At 36.6% G+C, this 21023-nt stretch overlaps 1 protein-coding gene and 1 long non-coding RNA gene across 3 annotated transcripts in view; one reads left to right on the top strand and one right to left on the bottom strand.

Annotated features, from left to right (window-relative positions):
- LOC130544043 (uncharacterized) overlaps nucleotides 1-18474 on the top strand; it is a 56203-nt gene extending 37729 nt beyond the window's left edge. Inside the window, exons 5-6 of the long non-coding RNA XR_008959947.1 lie at nucleotides 2893-3060; nucleotides 17490-18474. This is a non-coding gene — a long non-coding RNA (uncharacterized LOC130544043). The remainder of the gene's footprint in view (nucleotides 1-2892; nucleotides 3061-17489) is intronic.
- MUSK (muscle associated receptor tyrosine kinase) overlaps nucleotides 1-21023 on the bottom strand; it is a 92128-nt gene that overhangs the window by 5892 nt on the left and 65213 nt on the right. For both annotated transcript variants that reach the window (XM_044386737.3, XM_044386738.3), the window contains 6 exons: nucleotides 13887-14150; nucleotides 9286-9461; nucleotides 8597-8620; nucleotides 2857-3058; nucleotides 2150-2341; nucleotides 848-996 (listed from right to left, as the gene is read on the bottom strand). In XM_044386737.3, the coding sequence (XP_044242672.1) occupies nucleotides 848-996; nucleotides 2150-2341; nucleotides 2857-3058; nucleotides 8597-8620; nucleotides 9286-9461; nucleotides 13887-14150 (1007 nt within the window). The remainder of the gene's footprint in view (nucleotides 1-847; nucleotides 997-2149; nucleotides 2342-2856; nucleotides 3059-8596; nucleotides 8621-9285; nucleotides 9462-13886; nucleotides 14151-21023) is intronic.

Raw genomic sequence — 21023 nt, 5'->3', positions numbered from 1 at the left:
GGTTTCTCCTCCAACATGTTAGCACTTTGAAAGCAGAAATCATGTCTTATTCTTTTTTTAAATCCCACACACCTGCCAGGTGTCTGGTACAGCAAGTGCTCAGTGCATGTTTGGTGAGTGAATTTGGGAACGCATGTTTGCTTTGAGCGTGTAATGTTCTGTGTTTCTGCTACTTCTGTGGAGAAGGATGATAAGGAAGATGTTGTATGAAATTTGGAAAGGATGACAAAAACAATCCAAAATCTTAGTTGAAGTACTCAGTGAAACATTTTAAAATTTAGGTTTTACGGTGTTTGTTCTAGAAAGAAAAAAAAATGCGCATATAGAGTCTCAGTTTTAGTTCCAGGAGGACATTTGTAAATCTTAACTTCTTGCCGTGTGCGACAGGGAAATAGGACACCTTGAACTATCAGATCGTTTGGGCACAACTTCACATCACCGTAAAAACAGATTATTAGATCTATGATTCCTTTTTTTCCAGCAAAAATTAGAAGTCTCTGTTCAAAAAGGAAGAGAAATAACAAATAACATTATCTTGGCTTATTTATTTGGGGGCTGGTTTTTACTTTCAGGGATTTGGCAATCAGTGTATTTATAGATTCTAGAGAGAAATTTAAAGAAATGACAACATATTTTTTTCTGAGCAATTTAAAAAAACCCATTTTTTGAACTGAGGTTGTTTAATACCATGTTCCAGAAAATATTATATGGGAAGAAACAGAGATGTCTCTCTGATGAAGTAAAGGCGAAGGTGCCAGTGCAGGATGAAGGAGGAAAACTTGGAAAGCCTCCATTTGGCAAGAAATGTGAATAATTGCAATACGTTTCTTCGTTTCTATTTTCATACCTAAGAGTTTCACAATGTTAGGGTTATCAAATTCTGCCATGAGAGCTGCCTCCCTCTGGAAGTCTGCTTGCATGTCTGCGGAGGCTTCTTCTTTGAGCATCTTCACTGCCACCATTGTGAAAGGTTCATGGGGAAGTAAGCCCGGAGCCCTGAAAGAGACATTTATTTAGGAAGAAAGCAACAATCAGGAGCATTATACATATCCACGTTCATCTACCCGCATTCATATATATTCCCTCCACTTTTGCAGCCTTTCCCAGAGCCACAGAATCAAAGAGGCCAATAGTAGATTGTACTTAAAACTTCTTGACGCCAATTAATAAAAATCACTGGGACTATTTTCAACACAGGTTGTTTGAAAAATGCATTATTTGTAAATGTCAGGAATTCTAAAGTACACAGATCCAATGAGATTGTCATTAGCACTCTAAACCCTTGATCTCTAGCCACAGTCTAAATTCCTGGAAGGCAGGGACCATGGCTTACTCATCTTTATATCCTTCTGAAGTCTAAAATGATCCCTTACATATTTTTGGTTCCCCATAAGTATTTGTGTGAGATTTTCATTAATCATGTAACCTCCATACCAGGGCCATTATGAGTGGCGGTAAGTTTGTGTCCTGCCCAAGAACACCGGCACAGAATGACAATTGGTTAATAAAACCAAGTCCATGTTTTCTGGCCCACCTGTGTGTCTGTGAGCCACATCCATGCAGAAAGGTTGTTTCCTTCCAGTTCACACAGAGGTAATAAATGGGCTAGCATTGGTCCTTATGCATACTCTTTCCTTGAGCTCATTGTTTTCTAGCATTTTTGCATTATTTTTCCCCTTTTCTGCTTTGCCATTCCATGGACATCTATTTAATATCTACACGTCAGGCTCTGAATTCTTAAATGGAGAGACTAGTTCAAAGCATATTTTAAACGAAGTGGAGAATATAGCAATAGAAAATGGAAGAGAAGTAAATTTTACAATTATTTACTAAAAACAATACAAGAAATTATGATTAAAATGTATGATAAAATTATTTTCTGGAAAGGAAATATAATTAAACTTTGCTAATTGCTTATAATTTGATATATACATAAATGAAGATTCTCTTCTACTCAGCCCTGTTTTTCAGCAGAGAGGAAAAATTATTAAGATTCAAAGTACAGTACTTAGTAAAATGAGGTTAATGATGTGAAGAATTATTTGATAATAATTATCACACATACAGCCTAGACATCAAGGTAGTGGTCTGGTGACTTTTCAGACATTACATATTTTTGTGGAAAGATTTTTCACAGGGGTAACTTTACCTTGCTTGAAAGACCCTTCCAAAGGCTCCCTCTCCAATATCTCTCACATATTCAATGTTATTCCTTGGGTACTCCAGGCTGAGCAATTTGGGATTCAGAAGGAGTGGCATCCTCTGGTACATGGGGTTGGGATGAAGTCTGTCTAGCAAGAGCTCAGAAGGAAGAGTAGTGAGGGTCACTGCTGCCGATTCTCTGCAGGTGAGACAGGGAAGACCAATGATAAGTTCAGGATCAGGTGAGATCTTTGTACTCGGGCTTGGGTTTTAAAGAGATACAATGTTAGGAGGAAACAAAACAAATTATACTAAGGCAGCTGAAGATCCTTCAGTTTTAGAGCAAGACATATTTTCTTCAGTCTGGGAGTCAAAAGGTAACTTTTCTTAGGAATTTTGTCACTATCCAATCTGTCATGGCAATGGGTTGGGGGGTTGGGGCAGATGGGGAGCAGGAATAGCCATATTTTTCCAAATTATTGTTTAGATCCTATCTGCTGTAAAAAAATTAACCTTAGGACATGGGATCCTGTGTAAAATGTTACTGATATTTTTAAAGATCGTGGTTGGGTGCTTCATCCTAAAGCAAGGTAACGGATGTCATAAAGGGACTGGCAGTATTATATATATTCTTCCTCCTGTCCCCAATTCTAATATTAAATTTGTAAGTTTTAAAATATTACTACATGTGGTTGGCTTAAAGTAGAATCTCACCTTTTCTTATTTTTCCATTGTTTTCGTCTTCGGCAGCAATAAAGAGTAGTTACAGTAAGAAGCACAAATATGGCAAAGCTGGACATGATGGAGATTATTACAGTCATGGAGTATGTAGGTGAGACAGAGAAGGAGGAAGAGGAAGAGGAAGGCAAGTCTGGAATGTCCACGCTCGGCTTTGAGGACGTCATGGGTGGGAATGCTGTAAGTAAACAAAATTCTTTTCATTCATTCTTAAACTTTTAAGAAGCAATCTTTGCATTCAGGCCATCTTGGCTAAATTTAAGCAAATTTAGTAAACTAAATTTAATTTTAGGAATATGGTTTCATGGATCAGGTTCTCCCTGGTTATATATCTATAAAGTCCAAGTCTAAGAATCCAGAGATCCAGTTGTAAGTCAATCCAACTTACAGAATCACAGAACTTTACAGATGAGACCCAGAGAAAGGAACTATTTTTTCCAAGACAAATGCAGATCCTGGGCTAGTGCTCTTTACACTGCATCATGTTGTTTATGACTAGACAACAGTTATGGACCTAATTAAGTTATTAAATAAAATAATTTCATGAAATTGTATTTGAGGCCAGGATTGTCTAAAGCTGTTTGTTGATTTACAAACAAAACAAACATAATAGAAGAAGATGAAGAGTGGAAATATTAGGACACAAATGAAAAGTTAGTTCATCCAAAAATTGAGCTCCTGTCAAACTCCTATGAAAAAGGTCAGTGCAATCTGAAAACAAGGCAAAATCTGCATTACCCTGGAAACCAAAAGATGCCATGTTTGTATCACTCTGTAGAGTGCAAAGTCCTTTGCGTATCTATTAAAACAGCTTTATTAATTTATATTTTATATTCTTTTAATTGACTGAGTAAAGACAAAAACATGGAGACAGAGTATCTTAATAATATAATTGACAAGAATGTTCTAATAGCAAACAGTGTACTTTGTACCCTACATGGAGAGAATAAGCCCTGTTTTCAAATATTTGCGGAATACTGACAGACATGATCTTTTGTCAGGCCACAAAAGTAAATCTCAGATTTCAAAAGCAGAAATTATGCAGATTTATTCTGACTAAAATGCAATTAGCAATAGACTAAGTAAAATCCAATAGGACATCTAAAAAAAATTCAATAACTTTTCACTCAAAGAGTAAAAAGTAGCCATAGGGACAGATTCGAAAACAACTTCCTGGTAGAGTATGTGAGCTTTGGCCAAAGCCGTGCTCAGTGGTAAAGTCCTAGAGTTATCTCTTTCCATTAGAGAAAAAGGATGAAAGTGAATGAGCTAGACATTTAACTCAAGACTTTGGAAAAGAAACAAAACCTACAGAAAACAGAAAAATAGCTGATAAAATAACAGCCATGTACAAGCAGAAATTAATAAGTTAGAATACACATACCACAAATGCTGTAATTTAAAAATGGGTCAATAGTTGGTCTTATATTTATAAAGTGGTCTTATCAGTGGAATTTCAATTTTTAAAAGACAAGAAAGGCACAAACATACGAAATTAGGAATGGTAAAGGAGTTTTGACAGTAGACTGAAATAAATATGCAGTAATATGTAATTATGCAGTTACATTTTTTAAATCTTTAGAAAAATAATAGGACCATATTCCCAAATTTGAAAAATCAGAAAATCTGAAGGTAGTCATAACCAGGAACTTTAAAAGTCATTATAGAATTATGGATACATTCTTTTGGTCTTGGAAGAGATAAAAATTTCTAGATTTTATAAAATGTTCCAATATGAGAAAAATCTATCAAATTATTTTAGAAAGTTATTATAATACTAACATCACAACCTGGCAATGTTAGCACAAAGGAAAAGTGCATACATAGATTAAGGAACATAGATTTAAAAAACCCTAAATGAAATGTTAGCAATTGGCTGCAATATAGTAAAAGAATTAAGTGTTTGATGTAAGGAAATAGATTAATATAGCACATCAGAAGGTCAAAAGAAAACTTTTATTGCAGTAGGTGCCTAAAGCCATTTGAAATAGGACGCTTACAAAAGTGATGACAAGTGGGCGGAGATTACAAGGGGTGCCCATGAATGAGCTCTTAATGTAGGAGTGGACACAGTTTCTGTGGCCTGAGCACCAGTCGCTAGCAAGTGGTTTTAGAGCCTGTGGAGACCAAGTCTGGTCACTGTTGTGGCGGGAAGGCCCCCAGCTCAGGCACTGGAGCTGGAAGAAGAGCTCAGCAGTGCATTCTTGCAGGAGCAAGCACAGCATTTCTCATCAGGTATCACAGCAACAGCGGACTTTGACTTCCTACGTGCCTTTGTGATTGGCTTGAAAGCCGTACTGACCTTCTTTGGACTGAGTCATCTGAAGGTTGGTTTTTTTTTTTTTTTTTTTTTTTTTTAAATAATCTATCCAAGATGGGTGGGGAGGGGGGCTTAAATTGGAAAGCTAAACTTCCTGATAATAATAAGGTAGTAACAAGCATTGAAAGATAGGAAGAGGCGACAATTTTTGTATCTGGGTTTTACAGGGCAGTTCAAACCATATTTAACATGTGAGGGAATGTAATTTGTAAAATTGGTACTGTTAATCTCATTAGTAAAAATAAGGATAATTTTTTATCAAAAATATCAGACATGGAACACCTAAGTGGGTTAAGCGTCTGCCTCTTGATTTCGGCTCAGGACGTGATCTTGGGTCCGTGAGATCGAGCCCTGCATTGGGCGCCATGTTCAGCAGGAGGTCTGCTTGGGATTCTCTCTCTCCTTTTCCCTCTGCCCCCACCTCCAAAATAAATAAATAAATCTTTAAAGAAATATGAGACATATTAAGAGAATAATCCATGATGACTTAGTAAGATTTATTTTCAAAATGCAAAAATTGGCATTGTTTGAATAATAATTTTGCTTTATGGATGTAATTATATCTTCCTTTGTGGATATTTTGCTATTCCTTGTTTATTGCTTCTGATCTATTTGCTGTGGCCTTCCCTAGAGTGACCAATTATCTCTTCGGATCCAGATTATCAATCCGGATCTCCTTCTTTTTGTCTTTTTCTTCTCTCATCAATTTTATCTCTACCTTTTCCCTTTGAACATCAGGGGAATTTTTATTCACTCATTCATCCGTACATTAATGTATTCATTAAGTTAATATTGATGTTGGGTATCAAGAATACTGTGGTGGACATGGCACGTCTTTGTGTTCAACTATTTAGCTGGGGAACAATTAGTAAACTGATAGTTATAATAGAATATAAGAAGTGTTTAAAGTCTGATAAGCTTGTGAACATCCAGGGGCAGCTCAACTTCAGGTCTAGGCATACTAGGTAGGTTTTCTAGAGCAAATTATTTTAAGTTAAGTGTAAAGGTTGAGTAGGGAATAACCAATTGAAGGTGGATGTGTGTGAGTGGAGCAGGAGGAGTGGGGGGGGGGGCGGGAAGAGAGGTCATATTCCACAGAGAAGGAATAGCATATCTCAGGGTCCAGACCAAGCAGTTGTGGTGCTTTCCTGAAAGTGCACCTAAAAGTTTCCTTGTTGACTTGGGGAGTGTGTCTAGGTAAGGCTGCGGCTATCAGGTCTGGGTCATAAAAGGCCTTGTATGCCAAGGTAGGTAATTTGGACTTCGCCCTGCAGTGAGTGGAGAGAATCAGTCAGAGGGATTGGCGTCACTGGAGTAGCATGATCAGCTTTTTGCTTTAGAAAGATCATCTGTCTGCCTGTAGCCTGACTTCCTTGGCTGATTTCAAGCTACCAAGACAAAGTCCTGAATGCAGAGTTGGAAAGAGATGTCCAGTAACACACCACCATATAGGATTTCCACCATGCAGATGATAAGGATAAAGAGAAAATCTTAAAGTTTCTTTCTAAATAGAAACAGCAAATTGCTTATAGGAAAAAGTAACAAGACTCATACCAGACAACCAGTTATTTTCAAAACTAGAAGCTAGGAAAGAGTGAAATCGCATCTATAGATTACTGAGAGAAGAGGAGTGTCACTCAGGAATGTATCCCGCTAACACAGCTTTCAACTGTTCAGGTGAGAGAACGCTAATCTGAAGATCTGCTGGGATACAGAGACTCTGTCACCCACAAACCCGGCTGAGGAAGAACGTGAAGCGTGTAGAGCCCTATCGAATTCAGGAATAGTGAAATACCTGCTAAAGAGACAAAGTGAATAGTAAAAAGACATTTCAAACTCAAAAAGATATTTCACTTCAGCAAAAAAAGTTATAAAAGTGAAAACTACTGAAATTCTGTGTGTGTTCAAGCAAAAAAAAAAAAAATCTTCCATCGCCCTTCAAAGTGAACTGGTCATGTCCTTCAGAGTTTACTCGGAAATCAAGAAACTTCAAGAAATATTTGAGGGCTTTATACACTCCATAAAATATGGGACACTCGACCTAATCAAGATGCCTTCTTTGCTTCACTACCAACCTACCTGAAAGGCTTAAGCCAGTTTCTTCAATAATAATTGCATTTAACCACCGAGCACAGTTTTAGACATTCCCCATTACATGGTCAAGTGAAATGATCCATTGATGACATTTGCTGTTCACTTTCTTACATGTACCAGAGATTTCATAAAACTAGGTTTTTAAGGGTAGGAAATTGGCTTATTGTAGGTAATTTATGCTGTTCACAATCTTTTAGAATCCATGTACAAGGCAGAAATATGGATTTGTGTGTGTGTGTTCCTGTCTGTTCTAGGACTGAAGGTCAGCACCTTCTGCACAGTGGAATGAATGCCTGAATGGATGAATGAGTAAACAATCAAAGGATAACAAAGACCATAGTCACCAATTAAAAGTCCAATCAAACTCAGTTTCAGCTGCTTATATGACAAAGAATGGAAACATTTCTTTTTCATTCTTTCAATTTGGAAGTAGCAACTTGATAGGCTTCCAGAATAATAGATTTTTAGGGTTTCCATACTGCTCTTGTTTAACACCGAGCCATTCAAGTGGGACCAGTAGCATTCTTTCTTTTAATACTCGAAGTCTTAGTCCTTGAAGGGAGCTGGAAAAATCAAGGCCTGGCTCTTAGCCGGGTGCAGAGGCACTTAGGCCCAAAGATAGGGCACAGGAAATGATTTAAGCCTTGAACCCTCAAAGGGAGTTAACTGAAATGAAAACTTTTCTAATTTCATTCTGAAGATTTCTGCATTCGGGTAGGTTAAAGCATCATTGAATACACCTTTGTGTCTAGGACATCTCTTTCCAAGCAACCTTCTTGAATTCTTTCCTAGGGATTTTGAGGCACCCAGTTTTAAAACTGTTTAATTTGACCCTGTAAACTTTATACTGGAAATCAGCTGTCTTAAAGAACACCTGTCTTCCGAAAGAAAGATCTTTCGTCACAAATGAGGATCATGAATTGGCTCAATGAAGAAATAAATATTTTTTTCATCTGTAAATAATTAGATATATAAAAATCAAAAATGCAAAATCAAAGGTGACATTTTCAGTTTGGCTTATTTTGTAGCCATAGAAAGGATCAAGCAAATTATAACCTTGGGGTAGGGGATATTATTTGTATCATTGTGTAAATATGGTGCTCTTCATGGCCTAATTAGGAGCTGTAAACTGAGATTTCTGATGATCTTCCTTCATGTTTTACACCAGTAAGCATAGCAGAAAAACCTTTGAGAGGAGCCGTACATTCGGTTCTGGACATCATGAAGTATGAGTGTAAATACGCATGCACGAATCCAATTACATACACATAAGGGTTCAAGGGCACAAACAAAATTACTTACTTGTTAGGTTTTCTTTTTTATAATCTGAGGGGGAAAGGATAAAAATTTATTTTAAATAAACATCCAGATACCTAACATATTCTGTGAGAGAGTGCTAAGAAATGCAAATTTTCTTTCAGTTTTTCAATATACAACTGGAAAACATTCTTTGCATTCGAATGAGAAAGGATTGTGTCATTGAAATTAAACCAGCTGTTAGGGCTAACAACAGTTCCTTCCAAACGAAGTTCATTAAACAACATGCAGAGATTCAGCTTTGTTTTGTGAGATCAGCATTTTCAACCATGTGGCTTATTTTTGCATGCTTAGAAATCTGCTTTGTTAGCTAAGAAGGGGGACTTTATTCTTTTATTCCACTCATCTGACATAATATGAGGTTTCTTAGCCATTTCTCTGCACGTTCCAAAAAATGTTACAAGCTCTTGTAAGATCTCCTTACGAAATAAGATCTTAAGCAGCAGTTAAAAGTGCTCCTTAATTTCTTTTTGACCGAGTGAAATTAAACCCTAATGCTAACTTGGGCAATTAGGATAGATGGTAGGATTCTGTGATTAGGTATCCAAAACGGGGAGAACTCAAAAAATACATTAGAAATGCCTAGAAATATTGGGAGATTTAAGTTCACAACTTACTTTCTTCAGAATAGTAAATTTGTCTTAACCTCTAAAGTCTTGAGAGAATTCTGTTACCTAAATATGGCAGGCTGGTACAGGCCATGGGGTCCCAGTGCATGCTGGGGAGCTTGTTGCAATCAGGCACGGAGAGCAGGTACATCCCGGATCTGTAGAGTCCTCTGTGAGTCTTTTCTTCCATTGCCAGCCACTCTCTTGCACAGAAGAGCTCCTTCACTGCCAGGCAATATTCTCTATTTTATGGAGAACAAAACTTGATGAATCATAGCATGTTAAGGCCAAATTTGTGGCAGAGCCTAGATTCTGTATTTTCAAAACATCATCATAGTATGTTGTCTGTTCTTGCAAAAGTGTTTTTGAAGGGATCATTTTATTGTAAATAATGTGAGACTTTATGAAAGATAGCATGTTATCCCTGAGATGAAATGCTATCTTGTTTTGTTTTTAAAGTGTAGTTAATGCTCCTGGGGGAAAAGAATTTTGAAGTTCAAAAGGTAACAGATTAGGAATTCCTAATATGCATTCTCTCAAATTCGTATTAAAATAAATACAAAAGGACAGAAACAAGGTACCTAGAGTTTTAAAAACGCACATAATAAAAGTCATAGATCATTGTCAATCAGTTTCTAGCCTGAGAGATTTTCCTATAATTTCAGGGCTAATGGGCGGAGACTGAGGGGCACAGTTGGCATATCTGCATACTTTGTCCACCAAAACAGAAGAGCACCACCTTCCTGGCAGGGTACAGGAGGGCATATGGATCCTTACCCACTCTAGCCTTGGGGAGAAGCTGCCTCCTATCCCATTGCTGTGTGTGCTTCCATCTGAGAAAGCCAGAGTAATTTAGTCTATTGAAATATGAAATGTTATGTTCATCCGTGTGTTTTATTACCAGTGAAAGGTTGAAGAAAGACTAGTTGGACTAATTAGAATTTTGTGCATGAATATTTGCTTAAGCTTATCCTATAGAAAATAGGATAGACTACATAGGAAAAAAAAAAACTGGTTAACTCCAAATTAAAATATTTGGAATTAAAAATAAAAGGAAATTAAAGATTATTAAAGAAATTGGAGATAATAGCAATGTTGCTCATTCAGTATCTAAAGGATTCAGAGAAGAGGAAATTGTGTGTGTGTGTATTGTGACATATATATGTCACAATGGTGTCTTTTTAAAAATACTCTTGCCTATACTCCCACTTTTCTGGGCAACCACCTGTCAATATGGACCAACTGAACATGTGTGGAATGAAAGGGCTGTGCTTATGAATGTGGTGGGACACAATGTGGTCATAAGAACAATAGGATTTAGAATTCTTTATGTGTCTGTAATGGAAGAGAGAGCAGTGGGACTTTCAAGGCTTCTGAGAACTCGAAGAACCAGAAGAGCATTGCTTAGCTTGCTTCTTGCTATGCCTGGGTCCTACCCTTGGGTCACACAAACACAACTTTTTGCATTCAGACAGCACTGTTAAACTGTGCAAAAATAATATATTGCAGGTGAAAAAAATTCTGTAGCCCACATTTTGTGGAGGAAACAAATACCCTGGAAAGTTATTTTTTTACTCTAAACAGAAGAACACATGAGAAAAATTTTTGTTTGTTTTGCTTTGTTTTCATTGACATGCATTAAAGATGACCGCTTTAGAAGAGTTTTTCCAGGGAAAAAATCAGGATGAAATGGAAAATAACTAAAAACTAAATTAACTTGAACATAGTAGCAGCTGAAGAAAATAAAGACCACAAAGAAGTGAAAGGAACACAAAAGGACTTAGAATTGTCATTAAAAACCATAAAGAAATGGCACTGCAAGACATTGGACAAATAACAGCAAAACTTGACAAGTCTGAACTGAATGCAGACAGAAAGAAGGAAGGGTGAAAATGTGTGAGGAGACAGCTGAGAGGGAAGAGCCGGCAAGAGATCTAGAATATAGATAATGTTTCCCAATAAGAAAACTAAAGCCCGTAAAAAATAGAAAATACTCAAAGATATAGTAAAAGAAAACATTCTTAGGACAAAAAAGAATGTAAACCTGATAATTAAGTCACATTATCCATTATTTTTGTATTACTGATAGGAAAGAAAATAATGAAAAGAGAATTACTCCCAGATGAATTTTACAAATATTTTGAAGGTCAAAGATGAAAAAATAATCCTACTATTTGGCAAGAAAAAAAATAGTCCCTCCAAAGGAACAAAATTAAGGATTGCCTTATTTGTTCTTCATTACAACACAGCCAGAAAACAATTAGAGTGCATAAGATTTTCGGGAAAGTGTAATGTAACGCAAGACTTAAATAGAAACGCGCGTGCACACACACACACACACACAAGATTATGGTAAAAAGTTTTTTGCATGTAATCTAAAAAACACCTACTCTGGCTGAACAAGAGATGAATCAAAATTGAGAATTTAAGAAAAAGAAAGATTTTCTATGATATGAATGACAGTGAGCATTGGGAATAAGTAACAGAGATCTACACCAGGTAGTTGTATATATGATTCTGTAATCAAATGTAAAAGCTAAAAATAATGGTCTAAAAATTGATCATTGGCAGATAAAATACAGTTGAATAATACTAACCAGGTTTACAATTCCAGATAAAATTTCAAAGATCAAGTGCGGAGTATTCAGTAAAATTATGCTTAACTTAAATAGGCCTACCTTTAATACCCTATTTTTAAAATCACAACTTTATCCACCATCCTTGGCACTCCTGATCTCCCCTAACCTGGTGCTCATTTTTTTTCTTTTCCTGTGATACAAGACACATCCTAAGGTAATACATAAGTTATTTATTTATTATGTCTCTTGCTCATTGTTTTCTCCTGCTAGAATGTAAGCCCCACAAACAAATGCCCTAGAATAGTGCTTAGAGACCAGTAGAAGCTCAGTAAATATTTGTCAAGTAAAAGAAATTCTTTGTCATTCATGGAAAGTTGCACAAATCATTTAATTACTATTTATGATTAGAAAAGCATGAGTATATGTGGAATTTAAGAAACAAAACAGGTGAACATATGGGGGGATGAAAATAAAGAGAGAGGAAAACAAACCATAAGAGACTCTTAGAGAACAAACTCAGGGTTGATGGAGGAAAGGAGGTGGGGGATGGGCTAGATGGATGATGGGCATTAAGGAGTGCATTTATTATGATGAACCCTGAGTGTTGTATGTAAGTGATGAATCACTGAATTCTACTCCTGAAACAAACAAAAAAAAAAAAAAAAAAAGAAAGAAAAAAGAAGAGAAGAAAAGAAAACTATGAGTAATAGAATGCTTTTAAAAATCTCACAAATAACTAGAAATGCAAAATGGTTGAAGACCTTTGAACCACTAGGAAGGATAAGGCCAACAAAAGCCCTAAGGAAAGTAATTTCTCTAAGTATACTACAATTGACTTAGAGATTTAGGAGACGATTAACTATGCTATCCTAATAAATGTGAAATCTCATTGAAAGGGATTTTTTTTAATCTAAAAAAAGCAAAAAAGGTAAATTATTCTCAATCTTAAAAAGAACATCTGAGGCTCTTACATGTAAGCTGGCCTAGGACACACATGTTGGAAAGTTAATAAATTTATTTTGTGCTAGCATATAAAGATACTATTCAATTTTAATTTTGATTGTTCCTCAAGAGATGCTTAGATATCATGCCTGATGAAAATATAATCTTCTTGGGTGAAGTAACAACAAGTTATATTCCTCTTACAATTTCTCCAAGCCCTCAAAATTTGCAGTGAATTGAGGAATAGAGCATTCTATTTTAATGACCTCAAGGCCCTATGATTATTTCAATATTTAATTATTGGCTTTATCAAAACAAAGGTGGAAATGTGCTGTTGGTAGTTTTCATGTATTTTCTTCAGAAGAAAACAATATCTATCCAGTTTCTAAGATATACCATGAGGACAGTTTATCCTGTAATCCTCTCTGTTTTGTAGATGAGGAAACTGAAGGTTAGCCAAGATTACATGTATCTAGAAAGCAGTACAAACAGTATTTCAACTTTGTTCTACTTGGCTCAAAAGCCAGTTCGATTCCTGTCTTTCCTACATAAGAAGTAAATAAAGGCAAGATAATTCTATCAAACATGGATTTATGAATTTCCATGTTTAAAGAGTATGGGGGTTTTAAAGAAATAACTATTTATTACCACCACTTCTCGCCATGAGAAAGAATGTTAGTATTTAAATTAGAACATCGGGTGGAATATGTTTTAAAATAATATGCATGTTATAGAAAGTAATATTCTGAAGTGCTCACCAAGATCTCATATTCATTGGCAAATAGTGCTGACACATTTGACATGGACGTTTTCTCTTCTCTATTGTAGCTTGCTAATGAGGTCCACATTTGTGTGTTGTTTTTTTTTTTTATTTCATAGAAGGCTGGACTATTTATGAATATGATAATGTGAACAATAACAAGTTGAATATTCTACCTTTTATGACATTTTCTAGAAGCTCAGAGCCCTTGTATTATAGGATGTCATCAGTGATTTACATGGTAGGAATTCTGTCCGATTAATTACTTTCTATTTTGGACAAAAGCCACCTTTTGCGTTTATCATAGCACACGACAGCTTCTTTTGAAAACTCTTCCTGTTTGCATTCAACAGAATTTTCCCACTTCTTTGTTTTTTTTATTTTACCTGCAAATGGGTGTAGGAGTAGGCACTGCTCCAGGGCTGCAGCCTTGGAAGATGTGGTTACACAGCAAAGCCTCGGCAGCCGGCCGGCAAAATGGGCTCACTGCTCTCAGTTCATTCCAGGCGGTGTGAACCAGTAGTTCTTGGACCTCCTCTGGGTCTGCATAGGAGTTGTTGAAGAAGACAAGAGCGTCTTTGGCCAGGACAGCATCACACACCTCCCCTCTGTACTGGGCGCAGTAACCTTTGTTATCTTTCTGTAGTTTACTGAAGGAAGAAATGAACAATGTTCTCCATCATATACTATTTCTTAGCATTCAGTCTGGGTGTTTTGTTTTTTTTCCCCCCGACATCCACCCCTGCATCACAGCAATAGGAGAAGATTGTACTAGCAACTTGGCTGAAATGTTCTGTCTGAATACTGTCTTCCTTCCCAGCTATAATCCTACTACCTCCAGCTACTCCAGAGGCATCTTATGAGGGTCATATGTAATAATGGATGTGGAAAGCTTTGAGAACTACCAAAGACTGAATAGATTTGAGTGTTTTTATTATTTTACATTATAAATAGAATTTAACTACTGTTGGTTAGGGCGCTTCGTATGCTTCTTACAAATGGAGCCGATTTCAGCAAGTAAAGTGCATCTAAAAAAACATATACATCGTGACAACTAACAAATGATTGAGCATAACAGTTGTGGTGACCCAGCTTTGTGAACATAGTTTATTTACATGTTACAACAGTTAAGTCCCTGAATTTTATAGAAGACATACATCTTTGTGACACCTCCTGTACCCAGATCCTCTCACTCACACATCTTCCCAGCATTTCATTAAAGACTAAAATGAAAGTCACTCAGGGAGGAGGAGGCTTGGGATCAGGCTCTCAAAGGAGCTAAGTAGATATTCAGCTTTGCTGTTTTCTCATTACATGACTTGGGGAAAGTCATCTGGTCACTCCGAGCCCCATGGGCCTAATCTATTGAGTGATGTAAGCAGTTTTTCTGAACTCAGATTGTGTGTTAATGGGTAATATATGAGGAAAAAAAATTGTATACTGCTAGCACAAAAATAAGAGTAGAAGCTTCTCTGCTGTAACAACTGAAGAGAATGAGAGGAAGAATGGAAAAATACTGCTGGTCTTCTCTGCACATACCCACTGCCCCCTAACGGAATGCTGGGAATTATAATAATAACTCCTACGCTCACCTGACAGATATTTCCTGAGCACTTATTATGTGTATACACTGTAAGGGTCTCAACACATTCTTATGCCTTCCATCAGATCTCTGTTGTTAACAATGACAAAAAACTAAGTTGTATTCTCATTTAGGTTGGTATACTTGTTGCGATTTCACAGTTCATTATCTTTATGTAAAGGATTTTAAGGTAAGAGAATTAAATTGGAATTTGTGAGAAATTTTTAAATTGTTAAGAGAACCCATTTGAATCCGAACAATTGACACCTGAATTAGAGACCATGGTTGACTAATGTTCAAAGCAAATCTGTTAAGTGGCGTATAGCTCATTTAGGTAACGATGAACTTCCAAGAAATACCATACTTTGAAATTATGTTCATAATATAGACTCTTCCTCTAATTCAGACTAGCCTTTTACTAATTAGCCAACATGAATTTTATTACATTACTTGTAGTTTGTAGTTCATTTTATAAATGAAGGCCTTGAATAAGAAGACACAAAGCTGTCATGAAAACTTGGGCCAGGAAAGGTTGAGCAAAAACCCAGAGAAATAGCTTGTGCCCCAGCCTCTTAGGGAAACCTGGTCTGTGATAACACTAAGAAAGTTCAAGAAAGGCAAGGATGCTGTACTTTAAAAAACTGAAGAATAATATCTAATAACCAGAAGTACTTCAAACTGGCTTACTCAATGGTCTCACATATTAATATAATATCTTGGTATAAAGAGGGGATTGATAAAAGCAGGTGGGATTCTTTTTATTTTACACAAAAACCACATCACGTAAAAGTTAAATATTTCCCTGAGTGCCTCTGAGCTGAGAATTATTCATCCAGGTCCTGCTGTCACGTGTTAACCATCAACTGACTGTCTTTATTTTTCCATAAGTATTTTTTAAATTAAAAAATATTCATGATTTTTCCTTTAATTATACAAGCAAAAAAAAAAAAAACCCAGAAAAGGTACACAAAAGAAAAATTAATAAAAATAGCCTCAAAAATAAGGATTATTGACAATTAAATAATTAATCTCTCTCTGTGTATGTCTGCTGCCTTTCTTCATAAAAACCCTAGACAAATCTTTGGAAAAACCTGCATTCGCCTGATAGTACTGGGTCCTCGCTTCATAATGTAAAAGAAAAAAGAAAAAAAAAGACAACAAAACAAACAAGCCAGAATAGGTTTTGAATAGAAATGAGATCTTGGTTTGTGATTTTGGTTCTTCTTTCTACCAATTTGCAGAGAAGTAGCCTGTGGAAACCCTTTGTATGCTGGGAAAAGACAAAATATAATGTATATGGTTCTTATTAATTTTCTATGCCTCTGTGATCTTCCTAGGAGTACTAAAGACTTAGCTTTGGAAGTGTATCTATGCTAAGTTCAGCTCTACAAGGTGCAGGATATACAGGGCCAAGTACACATGTATTATATATACACACATATATAACATATATATACGCATACACATATACACATATGGAGATTGCCCATCACACTTTCAGAGCTTAAACAACTTCCTTTTCCTTTTCCTCGCCTCTTTTGCAGACTCATAAACCTCTAATTTTTCATAGTGATCAGATTATCAGAGGCAAGACGTGGAGGCATATGGGGCCATAGTCCCTCATCCTCCTAACCCTATCACTTAAAAAATTTAAAAGAAGCTCACAGCAAGAACTGGGGGACAAGAAGAATGCAAAGAATTTCCATTGGTGTCTTCTGCTATCTTTTGCAAGTGAACTGTCCAACTAATGTTGGGTTCCTCTGCTCTTAGCTCTTGGAACTGCCAATGGAACAGTACCAGAAGCAGCTGGTCCTCTTGGTCCTTCAGACAGTGGGGCACAGGTCACAGGGATCTATTCACAGAATGCTGGTTATTTTGGAATGGTCTGCCGGACAGGCTCCAAAAATGCTAGTGCATAATGCACATGGAGCCAGTCCCTCTCTTGCCTCCCAACACATGAAACCTGGCTGACCTCCCTTTCTGTAAAATGTCTTCTTAGCGGCAATGATGGATATATGGTCTCAAGTCCCTCCCTTAACTTATAACAGACAACTCTCCTTGGTCAAATCGAATATTTAAAGGATTCTCACTACAGTTTTTACTCTTACTTCTCTCTGCTTCAACAGATATGAACCACATCCAGTAGAGCATTTTTCAATGTTTTGCAAATTGCATTTTGCAATTTCTATGAGGAGGACCTCGATTCCCTTTAAACACATAGTTCTTTGTCCAAGGGCGTATCCAGATGGCCAGCTGAGGCTGGTTTGGGTTAAAGCAGTCCCATGGCTCCAGTGGAAACTCGCACGGGTTTTCCCACCCTCCTTAGGGGTGGCACACCTGAGAGCTCTACCTGTCGTCTGGCACAGTACTTCCTCCTCAACCATGGTTTCGCTTTCCCTGGTTTCAGTCGTCCTCGGTCAACCACGGTCCAGAGGCAAATGCTCCTCCTGACGCACCATGGGAAGGTCACAGGAAGCCTCCCATTACGTCTTCACACCTGCATCACTCAGCCTCACTGTGTCTCATCTCGTAAGCATTTTCTCATCTCACATCATCACAAGAGGGGTGAGTACAGTACGATATTTTGAGAGACCACATTCATAACTTTGATTACAGTATATTGTTCTATTGTATTAGTACTGGTGTTAATCTCTTCCTATGCCTAATTTATAAACTAAACTTTGTCATAGGTATGTATATATAGGAAAAAACCATAGTATCTGTAGAGTTCAGTACTATCCATGGTTTCAGGTGTCCGTTGGGGGTCTTGGAACATATCACCTATGGATACAGGGGAACTACTGTATAGACAGATCTTTCCTTATATAGCAATTGCCTACAGCCACTGTACTTTCCCAGCAAGTGTGATGACGGGGTTCTGCACCACTTCCAGTCTCCAAAGCAAACTAAAATTGTTTTTATTCTTCCACGCTTAGTGTCTTTGTATACGATTCATTCTCTAAGGCAGGGGTCAGCGGATATAATCCACAAGTCAAATTCCACCCTCCGCCTGTCTTTATACTGCCTGTGAGCTAAGAATGGTGTTTACATTTTTAAGCAATTGAAAAAATCAAAAGAAGTGAAACTTACATGAAATTCAAATTTCAGTGTCCATAAGTAATGTTTTATTGGAACAGAGCCATGTTCAGCCATTTATGAATTGTCTACGGATGCGTTTGCTCTGCTATAGCAGAGCTGAAAAGTTGCAACAGAGCCTGTACATAAAAAGCCAAATATATTTAATATCTGGCCCTTTACAGAAAAAGGGTTTGCCAGCCCCTGCTCTAAGACATAGATCAAATGTCATTTTTCTGAAATGCCAAACATGGTGTCCTCAAGGACATGGTTTTCTCTGAAAAACACCTCTTGTATTTCTTCTGACCAAAATTAGTACCTAGTTTTTGTATAAAATAAAGATGTAAAAGATGATGTAAAGAAGAAAACATTTTTAATTTAAAAAAATTTGAAAATTATATTAGCCAAATATATAAACACTACATATTTTATGTATTTGTACATGTATCGGTTACAAACAGTATATATATAAGTCTAATATATAGTTTTATATATACTATATATAGTTATACACATATATTTATATATACAGTATATTTAGAAGTATTCCGTAAATGTATTTTTGTATCCTGAATTTTTATTTAGCATGATTATAATAAGCATTATTAATAATATAATTAATAATAATATAATGAAACATTTGCCTGTGCTATTATATTTTTCAAAAGCATGGTTTTTATTTATTTATTTATATTTAAAGATTTTTTTTTTTTTTTAATTTGAGAGAGAAAGAGTGAGAGAGAGCATGAGAGGGGCGAGGGTCAGAAGAAGAAGCAGACTCCCTGCTGAGCAGGGAGCCTGACATGGGACTTGATCCTGGGACTTGATCCTGGGACTCTATCCTGGGACTCCGGGATCATGAACTTAGCCGAAGGCAGTCGTTTAACCATCTGAGCCACCCAGGCACCCCTAAAAGCATGGTTTTTAATGACACCAATTTCCCTTATTGGTAGATACTTACATTGCTCATACATTTCATTAAATAAATACAGTGTTGTTTTCAATTTTGTTGTTCATACACTTGTTATTTCCTTAACATAGATTACTAAAACTGGATTTAGCCAATCAATAGATACAACCATCCTAAGGCTCTTAATAAAAACTGCCAAATGCTCTTTAGAGAGGTTATAGCAATTTTCTCTCTCCAGCCATTTGAGAGCGCTCCTATTATCACAAGTGAAAGAGAATATGGAATTTTTCTTTAATTAGCATTTATTTGACTACTAAGGGGTTTTTGATTTTTCATTTGCATTTACTTACATTTGAGTAATCTGTTTCTGTCCTTGAGTCCTTGGAATTTGTCCATGCTTCCATTATTACATTGTGTGTGTGTGTATACGTGCGCCTAGTAAAATGTAAATTCCTTGGGGGCAGTGAATACATACAAGTTGTTTTGTTTTTCTGCTTTCCAATATAGTGCCAGAAAGAGAGTGAGCAGTTTAAAAATACATTGAAAGGACAGGAGTGCTGAATGGCATGTGAAGGAAAGATGGCATCTCTTTTCTTGGCGGCCTGCATTTTAATTTAACTTTTACCACATTTATGTTGTGTATCTGTTCAGTAGATACTCGGTTTCCCTGTAGAGTCCTTGAGGACAGGACTGTCTCTCAGAACTGTGATAAGTGGGGCACCTGGGTGGCTCAGTCAGTTAAACGTCTGCCTTCAGCTCAGGTCATGATCCCAGGGTCCTGGGATCAAGTTCCATACCAACTCACCACTCAGCGGGGAATCTGATTCTCCCTCTACCCCCTACCACCCCACCCCCACTCATGATCGATCTCTCTCTCTCTCTCTCTCAAATACATAAAATCTTAAAAAAGAACTGTGATAAGTTACTGAATGCATCAAAGCTACATGAATTCACACAAGATTAAGAACTAACCAAATTTTTTTTTATTATGTTCAGTTAGCCACTGTATAGTACATCAGTAGTTTTGATGTAGTGCTCAGTGATTCATTAGTTGTGTATAACACCCAGTGCTCACAGTCAACAAAACTAACCAAATTTTCTTATGCAATGAATTATTTTATTCCATGGAATTCGAATCAGTGGTTGGTGTTCCAGGTCTTGCTCAGTTACCGTGCTATCTGGGTTAGTATAGTAGTTATCAAATCTAAGTTCTTGAGTCTGTCTACCTGAGCTCAGATTGAGGGTTTATAGTCTGCAAGCCATGTGGTCTGGGCAACCCCTAGTGCATCAGGTTCCTCATATTAAAAAATAGGGATGATAATAGGTCTTGCCCCATAAAGTCACTGAAATGTTAATATGAGAAAAGTGGTGATCATAAATATACCATAAAACTTAGTTGCTATTATCATTATTACTATTATTGATTAATCATTCTGAATCTCAGTTTTGTTACTTAACAATTAGATACAAATAGTTATGACATTTCATAGGGTTTTTATGAAAGTCAGTTTTACTGAAAACAGATCACTGTACATTGCAAAATGTTATATTAAAAGGTGACACTTTCTTATCTACAAGATAAAGCTATGAGGTGAATTGGGCAGTCAGTTCTGGGTTCAGTTTCCAAGCCTATCACTTACCGTTTGTGTAAGTCACTGAACTCTCCATTTCAAAGTAACTCTTAGTTTCTTTTCTGTACAATAGGGATAATAATAGTACCTGTTTCATAGGGATGTCCTGAGGATAAATTTAAGTAATGCATGTAAAGCTCTTAGCACAGTGTCTGATACACAGTAAATATTCAATACGTGTTACCTATCTTCATCTTCATTATCATCTTGTAAGAGTACTAAAAGGATTAGAAATTAGAAAGTTTCTGAAAGTTACAGTACTCAGCAAATAGCAACAAAGGGCAGGTCAAACGAAAAACACCAAAACAAAACGTTGATGTCACAG

This window comes from Ursus arctos, unplaced genomic scaffold (genome assembly GCF_023065955.2).
Source record: "Ursus arctos isolate Adak ecotype North America unplaced genomic scaffold, UrsArc2.0 scaffold_18, whole genome shotgun sequence".
In the NCBI taxonomy this organism is placed as follows: Eukaryota; Metazoa; Chordata; class Mammalia; order Carnivora; family Ursidae; genus Ursus; species Ursus arctos.
Note: the sequence above shows the minus strand (reverse complement) of the source record. Positions and strands in the feature narration are given on the sequence as shown.